The 13,985-nt window shown below is 33.7% G+C and overlaps 1 protein-coding gene across 12 annotated transcripts in view; it reads right to left on the bottom strand.

Moving 5' to 3' along the window:
• Dop1a (DOP1 leucine zipper like protein A) overlaps positions 1-13,985 on the bottom strand; it is an 89,273-nt gene that overhangs the window by 16,789 nt on the left and 58,499 nt on the right. For 7 of the 12 annotated variants that reach the window (XM_010631136.3, XM_010631135.3, XM_033763356.1 and 4 more), the window contains 6 exons: positions 11,872-11,983; positions 11,591-11,773; positions 9,988-10,113; positions 5,770-5,916; positions 3,999-4,054; positions 2,659-2,763 (listed from right to left, as the gene is read on the bottom strand). In XM_010631136.3, coding sequence (XP_010629438.1) covers positions 2,659-2,763; positions 3,999-4,054; positions 5,770-5,916; positions 9,988-10,113; positions 11,591-11,773; positions 11,872-11,983 — 729 coding nt within the window. The remainder of the gene's footprint in view (positions 1-2,658; positions 2,764-3,998; positions 4,055-5,769; positions 5,917-9,987; positions 10,114-11,590; positions 11,774-11,871; positions 11,984-13,985) is intronic. The other 5 variants (XM_033763353.1, XM_033763358.1, XM_033763362.1 and 2 more) reach the window with 1 other exon arrangement.

Below are 13,985 nucleotides of genomic sequence, written 5' to 3'. Positions count from 1 at the left end.
GAAAAATATATATATATATATATATATATATATATATGTATATATGTGTGTGTATGTATATATATGAATATATGCTTTCTATAAGTCTTAAAACTCTGAGCTAGATAGGCATATAATAATCTTGTCTGACTGATTGGAAACCTGGGAGAGGTTTACTTATGAGCTGCATGTCACAGCAATGAGGGTTGGGAGGTTGGTATGGTGGCTTATGTCTATAATCTCAGCACCTAGGTGGCTGAGGCATCAGGATCTCAAGCTGGAAAGTTTGAGCCCAGCCAGTGCAACTTAGCAAGACCTTGTTCTTAAAAAAAAAAAAAAAAAATGCCTGGGGATGTAGCTCAATAGGAAGGCCTTAGTTTCAATTCCTAGTGATGTATGAGCAAGAGAAAGATATGAAGTTGGAATTCAAGATAAGAAAAATCAGAAATATTTATGAGAATGCTGTTATTTTTCCAGTGTGTCTATGTTTATCTCTCATTAAAATCATTCACAGCCGGGTGTGGTGGCACACAACTATAATCCCAGCACTCTGGAGACTGAGGTAGGAGGATCACTCACTACATAGTGAGACCCTGTCTGAAAAACAAAAAAACAAACAAAAATCTTTGATCCAGGAATTGCAGAAACTCAGTCTACTGCTCTTTTCATTAAATCTTCAGATTCTCAAACTTCAGCTTGTTGGTTTAGATAGTTTTCAAAATAATAGCATGAGAATCCAGGGATTATTATGATGCCTGAAATTTTTTGTTTTTTGAGACAGGGTCTTGCAATGTAGTTTAGGCTGGCCTCTAACTTGCAGCAAGCCTCCTGTTTTCTATGTGGCTAGCTGGAGGACCAAACTTTGAGTAGTAAAGTCTTAGAGAAAACACATCCATTTTTGGCCCTCTTATCCCATTTTCTTTTCTTCATCTCCTCCAAATGTCTGTAGAATCTGTGCTATCAATAAGCATTTTTCTCTCTAGAATCTTCTATCACTCCCCACTTAGATAACAGTTGTTATGGCCAGATACTGATCTAAGAATTTCACAATTGTTAACTCATCTACTCCTCCTAACAACTTTAAGAGGTAGGCATTATTAGCACCCTCATTTTATAGATGGGGAGTTTAAATAATTTGCTAAAGACCACAGAACAATACATAAAGGAGTTGAGATCTGAACCTAGGGAAAAATACAACTTCAGAGTCTTTGCTGTTAAGATCTTGAAGCTTGCCTTTTCGTTACCATTTACCATTTAGTTTCTAAGGCACATTTTCCCCTGCTACCTTCTCACTTTTCCTTGTTCTCATGATCAAATATCTTCTAAGGTTCTCACTCTTACTTTTTGCCATTAACATTTGTATATAATTACTACCTCATAAGCTTCTCTCTCCTAAATTACCAATGTCACCAAATCATCAGCAAACATGGCCTCTTAAAATTCCTCATCTTCCTTAACCGCCCTTGTTTTTGAAACACTGAATCAACCTGGCTTTCTTCTAATTTTCTGATATTTCCTTTTCTGTCTTGAACTCTGGATCTTCCACTTGTGAGGCAGGCATGGCATCAACTGATCTAAATCCCCAGCTTTTTCCTCTCCTTTGCTGAGCCCTTTTCTTGTCTTGCTCTTTGAATCCCATCACCACTAGTTCATACCCTTCCCTACCTCCCATTTGAAAAATAATTTCTAGCTCACTTTCTTTCCTCTCTGATCAAATCATACTATAAATTTGCACAAGTCATGTCCCTCTTCAACACAATTACTTCCACCCACCAAGACAAAATTATGATTTTTTTCGTAACGGGGATCAAACTCGGGACCTTATGCTTGCAAGGCAGGCGGTGGGACCACTGAACTAAATCCCCGACCCCAAGACAAAATTCTTTAAAACCCAAGGTCCGTCCCCAACTAACTCCCATCTCCCTTTTCATCTACCCTTATTCCACTGACTGCCCTACCCTATCACAAAACCATACAAATGTAGTTAATCTCAGTCTCCTTCCCCACCTGTCTCTACAAAGACTTTCTGGTTCTATCACCTCTATTCGCTTAACAAGTATTTATTAGGAACACATTATGAACTCATAATGGTGAATAAAAACCAGGCATTGTTTATGGCAGAATGATATTTGTTAAGTAAAGGTTACAGGGATTTATCAAATAATCATACAAAATTTTTAGCATAGATCAAGAAACTCCAAGACATGAACAGAAAATGAATTTTCCAAGCATGTTCATGTTCAGCATCCAGTTCAAAGGCTCCACCTCTCGGTGATTCAAATGCTCCTTTAACCAGGCTACTCATCCTCGCAGACCTTTTCACCCTGCACTTCCCCAGGCCTAAGTACTGTTGTGTCAGTTTCATTTCAGCACACTTATATCTTGTGTATGTTTAAGTACACACTGTTCCCTTCCTTCACTTACTTTTACACGCCTTCTATTTCTGGTTTTCAGAACCCCGTGAGTAGGTAGAGGCCACATGGTTAGCCAAAACACTTATTCAGCAACGTGCTTTTCTTCAAAATTTGTGTGTGTGTGTGTGTGTGTGTGTGTGTGTGTGTGTGTATTTTGGTGATACTGGTAATTGAAGCCAGGACCTTGTGCTTGCTAAGGAAGTAGTCTACCACTGAGCTACATCTCTAGCCCCTCAAAATAATATTATTAAGTGAAATTACTTACCCAAGTATAAGAAACTGTCCAGGGGCAGGAAGACTCAGTTGAATAGAGTCTTTTAGAAGTATCAACAGTGATGCCCAGCTATCTACTAAACTGGGCACTGGAATTCTGCAACACAAATATAGTTTGTATATATAGAAACTCACAATAAAATGAATTTTCTTTATATTTTCCTGAAGTTTCTAACATATTTTCCATTACTTATTCTGAAGCATTCTTTTATAGATGACAGTTAAATAAAACTTCTAAAGGCTTTACATTTTCTACTCATATATAAGATGACTAAACACACTAAAGATAGTGCAATTTCTTAATCTAGACATCTTGCTTTAGAAATCTGTTATCACATGGACTCTTAAAAGGAAAATACGACTGTAATAATTCTCAGTTTAATAAATGTCAAATATTCCCTATCCTGATCTATTTCACTTAACCTGTAAATCTCCATCCCATGTTAGGGAGGGTTCTCAATCTATACTGATTATCAGTCTCCCACCTGTACACATATTAATTTTTTTTTTTTTTTCAGTGTAACTTTAACATCTCTCTGTATCTAAAATCAGATTTTGGGCAATCCTTGCTTTAAGTTTCAATCATTTTAATATATGAAATAACCTAATTTTATAAATGTTAGTCACAAATCCCAAATGGATACCAAACTTGGTAATTAAAATGGAACTTCCTAGGGCTGGGAATTTAGCTCAGTGGTTCCAGCGCCTGACTCACAAGCACAAGGACCAGAGTTCGATCCCTGGTACCATAAAAAAAAAAAAAAAAAGAAAAAGGAACTTCCTATAAGGAAGGATTAAGTTTCAGGTTTGCAAGAATGAAGTTTACCAAAACTCATATCCATTAACTTCTATTCAGAGGCCTGCTAAATATAAAACGGAACACCAAACAAGAAGACATTTCCATGTTATTTCTAATTTTTAAAAACAAGGCAAATTGTATTGCTGCAGGTTCACTAATAAAATATTCAGTGGCAATAAGCATGAATTCAAAGGTAAGTTCAACCTTTTACTTGTATTTAAATGATTTTCTTTTGGTTAGCTGTTTTAATAACCAGTTATTGGCTTGTAGTATTTGTATAGCAGGGACATTAGGATATGTACGATTTTAATTAATATATCCAGTGCTCGCTTCAGCTTCAGCAGCACATAAACTAAAATAATTAATATATCCATAAATGATCCTTAGTTTCTTGCATTTGGTTTAGTTTTAGGTAAACAAAAAATCAAAACCCTGGCAACTTCTTGAAGGAAGTCACATTCTTTTCTTCCTATATTTCTTAACTTTAATACACTGTAAATGCAGAAAAGAATGATCAATGTTAGTAATCTTACCTCTGAATATAAGCATAGAAAAACTGAAGCATGCAGACTTCCAAAGAAAGATGTTTCTATAAACAAAAGAAAACAATTTTATAGTGAATAAAAATGCCTTTGTTTTGTCTTTGTTGTACATACTCTGTATCTTTTTGCCAGTCTATCATTTTAAAAAGCAGGACCCATGTATCTCTTTCATTTAGTAGGGTAAATTCATACTTAAGTTATTTAAAAGTTAAAAATAGATGAACAATTCTTAAGTTCCCTGCCTTACACATATCAAAAGTTGACATTTCACCAATGACTATGAAATGATCATTCACTCTGCAAGCATCAGGATTAATCTTTTTTTTTTTCTTGGTGTGCTACTACGGATTGAATCCCAGGCCTTGTGCATGCTAGGAAACACTCCACCGCTGAGTAATGGTCCTACTCTCCCACCCAGTATTATTTTTTAATTTTTAAAATCAGCTTATGCTATCAGAATTCAGTTGAAACTTTATTAAACATGTATTTAAAACTATAAATTTATGTTAAATTAGCAATTGGTTCAAATTTGGTTCATTTTTAATAGCTGAAGATAGAGCTGTTAAAGACAGTATGATAAAAAGAATTTACCTCCCTTTGCAAATGCTACTGATGTCCACCGACAGTAGTCAGTTTGTTCTTTTTTATCCAACTACTGTACTCCTTAAAGGTTTCCCTCTTATTACACAATAAAAAATAACACAATTCAGTAGGGAGTGGATGTAGGAGCAGAATTGGTTTGTTTTTCTAGCCCTCATCTATAGCCCAATGTCTGTCTGCAACTGACTTGAGCTTTCACATGAATACTAAACATCCTACAAAAATGCTCCAGAGGTGCTTTGAAAATAGCTAGGAAATTACTGAAAAGTTAGTAAGGAGGCTGGGGATATAACTAAGAGATATTGCCTAGTAAGCTTTAGGCTCTGGGTTAAATTCCCAGTACTATACTACATATATACAAACATTCCCAGCTGTGTAAAAGAAAAAGTTCATAAGGATGTTATTAACTCACACATACCCTCTTTTCTTTGGCAACTGAAGAAAAAGCTTTTTTAAAAAGGAAAAAAGTCAACATTTTCAGCTATATGTAATAATTCTTTTAAAGATATGATTACATCTAATTTTGGTGTGTGTCAAAGTTTAATGTTTGCAGTTGGTAAATCTTTTCTAGAAAAATGGGATATTTTGCTGTTGCTTGAATAAAGGGCAGAAAAAGAAGAAGTCCATATAATTCTAGTAGACTGACTAAAATGGACTAAAGACTTATTTGTAGGTTTTTATGTTTACCTAATTAGAGACACAGCAACATGAGTGGAGAGACTGTCATTTGTTTTTTGAAGCCTTACAGAGTTTACTATTGTACATGGTCAAGAAATGACATTCTCTGGGACCAAGATATGCTAAAACTTGGGAAGGTTACAGAAATGAGATGTATTTAGAAAAGAAAGCAACGGGGAAGCTGTGTAAATGGTAAATAAACACTGGGCCCTGGATTCTGTGTTTTTTCCTTTAAATATTCAGCAAAATCTCCCTAAGAATGTGTATGACCAATAAAATGCCTTTCTCTAGCTATAAGAATTATCAGAATAGTGACTACAGATTTTTTGTGTGTGTATGTGTACTTAAGTTATAGCAGTGATGTGCAGTCATCTTGATAATCACAATATGGTTAAAAGGACACTAATACAGAGAAAAATATCTAACCTATCAGCATCATTTCTAAAACTGAATTTTAAACAAAGGCAAAGACAAGCTTTCTTACCTTGTCCTTGGCTATGGCTGGAGGCTGCTTTACAACTTCTTTCACAGTCTGGATAACAGTTTCTGCTCTCATGACACTGATTGAACGAACTAGTTCCACTAGCAAAAGCTGTTCTTCACTGGCAGCGGGAATAACCTGGATAACATGCTATTGTGTTTATGGAAGTGTATGTATATATAAAGTATTTTAAGAGAATTCATAGAAGAGACTATTTTATGATCTTTAATATAAATTAGAAGTCCCTTGACCAATTTAGGTGAAATTTAATAAATATAATACACATCAATTCAAACATTCAAAAAAAAGACAATAAGCCTTGTAAGAAAAAAATAGCACTACCTTGTCCTATCTCTCCATTCTTTTGGTTATTATCTATTATTTCTAAATAACATCCTATTTACCCTAATTTTTTTAAAACTTTTAGACATTATCTATCAATTTCTTTAGAAAACAGATTTAACTCTCTTAGATTTGTTCCTCTTCTGCAAGCAAGTTTTAGAATTTTATTTAAATCAGTATCCAGTATTCACATGACTCTTTATAGTTGTACTGTATATTGTACTATCACTGTGTCTCTCTTGTACAACTTGTTTTTCCTAGAGTGAATAAACTCCCTCTTTTTTGGTTGGCTTTTCTATGTATCTATCACAAGTTCACCCCTTAATGTGCCAACAACTGTAAATTGCTATTTGTATATTCAAGTATCTAGGTAATTAATCTTGTGTCCTTTCTTCCTCTTCTTTTTTCTTCCCCTTTGAGACATTTCTGTTCTATCCTGGATTAGCCCTCTCTAGGCTTGCTACAAAGTGTCATGTTGATATTTGTCTTGTCACCACCACCCTGGAAAGTACTTGTGCTCTTCTTCTGTGTTTAAACCCATATTTCTTGGATCCCCTACCTTCTTGCATCTTGATTTATTCGTCCCTTGTGGAGCTGCATTTTCTCATAGATGATCAAGTAACCCCCACCCTCTTCTTTCACACTGCATGGCTGCAAATTCCTTGAGTAATAATTTGGCTATAAGAATGTAGGTTCAGACTGCTTGCCCATTAAATTTTCCACTGTCCCTTTTAACAATTTTTTATCATTAGTCTTTTGAATGAGACCAATTATTTTTCTTTACAAAATTTTAGGATTTCCTCTTTACCCTGTGTTCTCAAAGTGCGCACTGATTTGTGGGCATGCATCTTTTCACACTGCTTGGCATAATCTAGAAAAATCCTCTATTTCTGAGGATTTTATGATATTTAATATTTTTCTTCTTTTTCTTTACTTCTGCAAAAAGATACTGAGCCTCCAGCACCACTCCCCACATTTCTTACCTCTTTTTGTGCATTTTTCATATCTTTAGACTTACACTCTACTTAGGATATTTATCTACTTTCCTTTTCAATCGTTTTATGATCCTGCTCTGTATCTGCTACAAAATCAGCATCCAAGAAAATTTTACATTTTTGATATGGTTTTTCTTATAATCTATCTTGTAATTGCAAAATAATTTCATTCCTTAAAAGTTATTACTGCTTTTATTTACATTTTCCTGTATTACCTGCATTGCTTGACTCTTTTTTCCTTTTGAAGCAAAACATTTTTTGGTACATTTTAGATATACATAATGATAACATTCATCATAGGAAATTTGTACTTGCCCATGATATATCTTGCTTTTTTCCCCCGGTTCCCACCTTTGGCTCCTCTTCCCCTCCTTATTTACAAAAAGCTTTGCTTCCATTTTTGCATCTATTCTTTTTTTTCTTGTGCTTTCTCCCCCATCTCACCTTGTTCCACTTCTCATTTGAACATTTTCTTCCCATTTCCCAGTATCTATTATACATTTTGGTCCCTGTTTCCACTCTGTTTCTCACTCCAGAGAAACAATGCAGTATTTAAATGTGTATGTCTGATTTATTTTGTTTGAGAATATGTTGACTCTCAAAATCTAGCTTAAATGTGAGAATTAATAATGTTTGAATGTGAGAAATAATAACATAGCTAGTATTTAGTCACTGATCTGTGATTTTTTCCCCTTCTCTCCTTTTTTCCTTTCATCCCTTCTTTCCCTTCCCTTCTTCTTACCTTCCCTCTTATTCTTTCCTTTTCTTTCTTAAATACACATAATCCTTTAGAAGTAACATTTCTACCCTGAAGTCACATAGCTAGTGAATGGAGAAGTTAGAATTTCAACCCCATGGATGTAGCTTAAAAGTGGACTTTTAAGCACTATGTTGTTTTGGATTTGAGTACATTTCAGATTTTTCGATTAGGGATGCTCAAACCTCGCTTTTTTAGTATCATGTCAGTGCCCAAAAAATTTCAGATTTAGGGTATTTTTCATTTCAAATTTTCAGGTTAGCGATGCTCTACAGGTAACTCAGAAATACTCCTAAATTTGAATCATTCTTGGTTTCAGACATTTTGGATAAGGAATGTTCGACCTCTCTATAGACCTTTCTAAATGCCCTTGCTTTCAGCACGATGTTTAACACATTCCTACCACTTTGAACCACCAGTAGTACAAAAGGATCTAATCAGTTTTATTGGTCTTTTTATTAATAAGTCTATAAATGGACCATATCCACTTGAGTTGGAATAATTTTGCCCAAATATAAATATTAATATTATTCATACCAATTAAATAATTATAAGAAATTTATTTCATTAAATTAAAATTTTATTTATATTTGTGAATAGTTTATCAATAATTAATTCTCTAAATTTTAACATAGAAATCTTACAAGCGCATATAATATGCATTTACAAATGCTGAACCACAAATTAGCTGTATTAGAACTTTTATGCCATTTTTATGTTTTCCTTAAGGAACTGTAATATGATGACATCTCATCTGCTAAATCAATGCCTTTCTTTGCATTATGGTAATCAAAGACCCTCTGAGAAACATTACCAGCCACCCAATGGGACAGTCCTGTTAAGTACCACAGTGGTTCAAGCCAGGAGAAATGACTGAATTCAAATAAGAGCCCCTGTCAGTGAGACATGAATTTTGGCCCCATTTTGACCATGTTAAATTCTACCTGTCTGAACTTCATGCCTTATGATGCAGAAATTTGCTTGGTAAAATCTTAATTCCAGTCTCCTGCTGGATAGGGGACACCAGGGTGGTTGGATAGTTTGGGGAAAGGGGATCTAGAAGGCATCAAACAGATGTTTATAAAAGCTTTCAACCAATTCTCCAGATTTCAACCCTATCTGAATCTCTTGGCTTTAGAAGTACAGTACTTGCTATTTCTACTTCAAGACACCATCTGTGGTTTTACAGCAGGATCTGGTTTCCCTTTGGCAGTCAAGTAATCACCTATAAACTCTCTCTACTATGTTCCAACTCAGACATTCATTTTTCAATCTTTAAAATTTTGATTATACTTATTTTTCCATGATCACCACTCCTAATGTTATTATGTATTTATAACTTTTAAGTTCATTTACTCCATTTCTTGGGCAAGAACCCTTGTCTATTTTAAATAATCTGGATTTTCATTTTGTTCAATGTGAAATCCATAACTAAATCTGTACACGCAAAAAAATGTAATATGACAGAAGTATTTTTTTATGATTTAGAAATATCAGTATATATGTACTGTGAAATGAACACACTAAAAACAAGTTTTTAGGTATAGAAATAACATATTTTATATATTATTTAATATAATAGCATTGCTATTATGTCATGATTTATTTATAATACTAACACTATGATTTCAAACTCACAAAGCAAGCAGCAAAATTTTTCATATATAATTCAATCAAAACCAAATGAATTACATTTAGAAACAGTAACTGACTGAATTATCACACTGCATTAAAAAATTTTATTTGTATTCTTATTACTGGAATGAATAGCATTTAAAGAAATACTGTATCATAGAACAATTTTGATCTAAAATATAGTGAGTTTTAATATCATACTAAATTCTCATTTTTTCACATTAAATAATACTTTTTTGGGTTTTGCAATATTAGATATTGAACCTTGGTCCTCATGCATTTTAGAACAAGCACTTTACCACTGAGCCATAACCTCACTACTAAAATAAAAAATTTAGACAATAAGTCATTTAACCTCTAGGCAAACTTTTCCTTTTCCACCTACTTCAGCCTCACTGCAACTTTTGGAGAATTTAACCAGCATGTACTCACCAAGCAGAACTGTAATTACCAATGAGAAAAACAAAAAGTACTAAATAGTTAAATAGATACCTTGGTTCGGATAGTGGTTTTGTTCTGTCTTCTTTCATTCCATACAAATGCAATGGCAGCCATAAAGTGAACACCATGATTCATTGAAATAGGACCCAATAATTCAAGGATCTGTTGTCTCAAGTTCTAAAATAATTTAAACAAATGACAAGTGAAAAACTATGAAAACAACAATAACCACACTTAATCTTTAGTTTTTCATGAATAATATATGTTACTTATTTGTATTACTACCTAAGTAGTACATACAGGGACCTTTAATAGTTTAGAGTTACAATGTATCTATTTTAATTCTGAAAGAAACCCTATAAATAATGGCAACTACCAATGAACCAAATGTAAATCTAATCACTGTGATGAGATACTAGAAAAACACATTTGAAATTCAATTTATTATATTTTAGAAGCTTAAAAAAGTGGGACATTTTATAAAGCACCCTTTATGTTTTATTTTCATGTAGAATGAACATAAAAAATATAGTTTAAACATAGGTACTTAGATTACAGGTTCTTGTGGCTCTTAGTTTTCCCCTACCCACAATTCCTTGTTTCTACAAGTGCCAGAGCTAAGTGGTGAGGCCCAAGAATAAATTAGGTTATTGAGAAATGTCAACCTGACAAATAATGACAATATTCAAATTGTTGAAAATATAAAGCTGAAAATTTGAAAAATCCCAGAGTACAAAGAAGAAAACAACTGTGAGATAATCACTCTGAATAGGTGAGTTTTATTCCTTTTTTTGCAGAGAAATTTTTTTACATAACTAAAATTTAACATCTCTATTTCACTGCACTTTTGAGCACTTTCCTATCCAGTGAGAAATTTTTTTTTTTTTTTTTTTTTTTTTGTTATCAGGGATCAAACTCAGGCCCTTGTGCTTGTGAGGCAGGCGGCGACACCATTGAGCGAAATCCCTGGTGAGAATTCTTCAAACTTTAGTGGCTAAATGATGTAAGAATGAGAAGATAATCACTTCCCTATTCATCATTCAGGATATTTTCCATTAAATGCTACAATGAACAATATGTCTAACTTTGATTACCTTAGAATTCATTTCTAAAGCAGATTAGATCAAAAATTATGAAACTTAAAAGTTCTTTGTACACATTGATAAAAACTTTCCCAAAAGGGTTTTATTAAAATATAAAAACTTATAATGTCCTTTTAAAATGGAACATTATAACATGTATAAATGAACTTCAATGAAAGAAACTATACAAAAAAGACCAAATATTGTATTTCCTCATTTCTATGAAATACCCAGATATATCAAATCCTTAGATTAGGATAATAGCAGTGGGTGGGGGGGTAGGGATGGGAACAGGAAGTGAGTATAAATGGGTATACAGAATCTTTTTGTAGTGAAGAATACGACTGAAAATTGGATTGTATAGCTTCAATTTTATAAATCTACTTATAAAATATCACAGATTTGTATACTTGGGTGAATCCTGTGATGTCAACAGTATCTCAATAAAATTGCTATTTGGTAATTACGCTATGCAGAGTACCATAATTCTCTTAATTATGCATAAATTCTCAATATAATCTGGACAAAGTCCTCAAGTAGACTTTTGAGCACTAGATTGTGAATTGTCTAACCTTTGTAGCTCCAAGGTTAATAGTGGTAACAGATGCAGATGCGGCAACAGTCATCTTTTCTGAAGCATCAGCCTGATGCAGTATACTCCAAAGCAATGTCACAGAGGACATGATCATGTGAAGGATTGAGAGTATTCCACTGCGCGCTTTAAACAAGTGTTTTTGGTCTACATTGACGAAAAGCTATTAAAAATGAGGAAAGAAAACATTTAAGTTTACAAGTTGGGACTTACTAAAGCACATAGTTTTTAAAAAGGAGTCAAGTTTTTATATAATCTTACTTGGTGATACTGTGTAGTTGGATCTAACAAACAGTAATGGATAATGGCTGTGATCCCTTCCAAGAGAGTAAGAATCATATCTGGTGGAATGATTGACGCCATCCACAGAGGCCTGAAATGACATATATTCATCTGAACACAGTTGTGTGAAAGCACAGGTCATATTTTATCACTAGTAAATATCCAGCATTTGCCAGGCAAACAACAGGTGCTCAGTAAATAAATGAAGAAATGACTAAAAGAATAAATTAGGGGATTTATTTTCTAATCTATAAAATAAATGAATTAGTTTAAATGTAGTATATAGTTTCTTTTGGTTAAAGAATTGGGGGGGGCAGGATTTTTAGGCAAAAAGTCTACAATTCCCTTTATGTACATAGTGTGTATGTATAGATAATATAAACACAGGCACACATACTTTACATATTTATATATAAATCGGACACAACCACAAATATCACAGAGTTTCTCTTATATGAGAAACACAAAGAACAAAACAGAAGAGAAATAAATAGGAAACAGAAGTTCAAAAATTTCTCCAAACTATAAATTCCATCGGTTTAAAACTATTTCAATATATATGCTAATTAGTTTCATTTATACTACTGATTTATCTTTGTTGAAAAGAAAGACTTGTGTTGGTTAAAGTATTTTGTAAAAAAAAAAATTCTATATAAAATAAACATATATAGCCAGAAAACGTCTAACTACTAGCAAATGGAAGGTATATCAGAAGGTATATCAATACTGTATTAAATAATACAGGCAGTTTTCTCGCTAGCTGATGAGGTAGCTAATGTTATATAAGAAAATCAGATATCCACCTACTAAACATCTGGCTTAGTTTTGAACATGGCTTGGAGAAACATAGTTTATGTCCAACCAGGAAAATCCAAAACAAGAAGCAAAATTAGGTGAAAACAGAATTACTTGTAAATTTCAGTTTCAAATTAATTTGCACTTAGGGGGGTAAGAGGTAAAAGTAGGAAAACCCTTCGCAGAACTTTCTATTACTTCTTCCAGCTAAGTCAAGACAACCACGGGGCCACTTAATCTTGTCAGCTTGACTGGATTCAGACTCCTGGATAACTGGATCATAAGGGCACTATACTCATTAGTGGATTAATCCACTCATGTTCATAAGATCAATATGGTACTGGGAGATGGGGCCAGGTTGGAGGCAGGCCAATGGGGAAGTGCCTTTGGAAGGCTCATCTCTTGCTGGTACTTTTCCCCTGTGCTGTGCTTCTTGGCTATCATCAAACAAGCAGCTACGGTCTTCCACTATCTCTGTTTCTTGGAGCCAGCCAGTATGGATTAATTCTTTCAAAACTTGACGCACAATAAGCCTCTTCGCGTTTATGCTATGGGTGTCAGGTACTTTGTCACAGCATCAAGAAATCTGACTAACACAATCTTCTAAATTAATTTCAGCCCTTGGGAGGGAAAAGGCTTAAGTATTCTTTCCCTCTTCTATTCTATATTCTTTGATACTCTTTCTTAAGCTGAATTTTCTTCTTCATGAAAATAACATGCTATGGCATGTGAGGCCAGGCAAAGGTTAGTTATGCAACTACAAGGCTAGAGATGGCTAATAAAGGACTGGAAGCTAGACAGAGACAAGGAAGGAAATCCCTACAGTTTTAGAGGTAGCATGGCTCTGCTGACACCTTTATTTTGGACTTCTGGACTCTAGAATCACAAGACAGTTTCTATTGTTTTAAGCCACTCAATTTTGGGTGCTTTATTACTTTAGCTCTAAAACACTTACTAAAACTGATTGAGAAGTAAAAGTCAATATAACCAGAATCTGTAAGATTACTTTTATAATAGAAGAAAAAGTATCTTGCTAAAATATTTTTTAAAATGTATGTGCTACTTTCAGTTGAAACAAATATTCATATATTAAGCAAATATTGACATAACACTTCTGTTCCTCACACACAGAACCTAGCAGAGTGTCCTGAACATAAATCATTCCACTGTAGATTTTGTGGCTTAGCTTAAAATGATTGAAAGTAAAATTAGCCTACAAATATTAAAATATTCGCTTATAGAACTTGAGCCATAAAATGTATACAGTGCTACTGAAATGTGAGAGTAATCATTGAAAA

The sequence above is a fragment of the Fukomys damarensis genome, unplaced genomic scaffold, assembly GCF_012274545.1.
Source record: "Fukomys damarensis isolate Sample0158 unplaced genomic scaffold, DMR_v1.0_HiC HiC_scaffold_14, whole genome shotgun sequence".
NCBI classification, from domain to species: domain Eukaryota; kingdom Metazoa; phylum Chordata; class Mammalia; order Rodentia; family Bathyergidae; genus Fukomys; species Fukomys damarensis.
The sequence above is the reverse complement of the archived record's forward strand: the minus strand, read 5'-3'. Positions and strand labels throughout refer to the sequence as shown.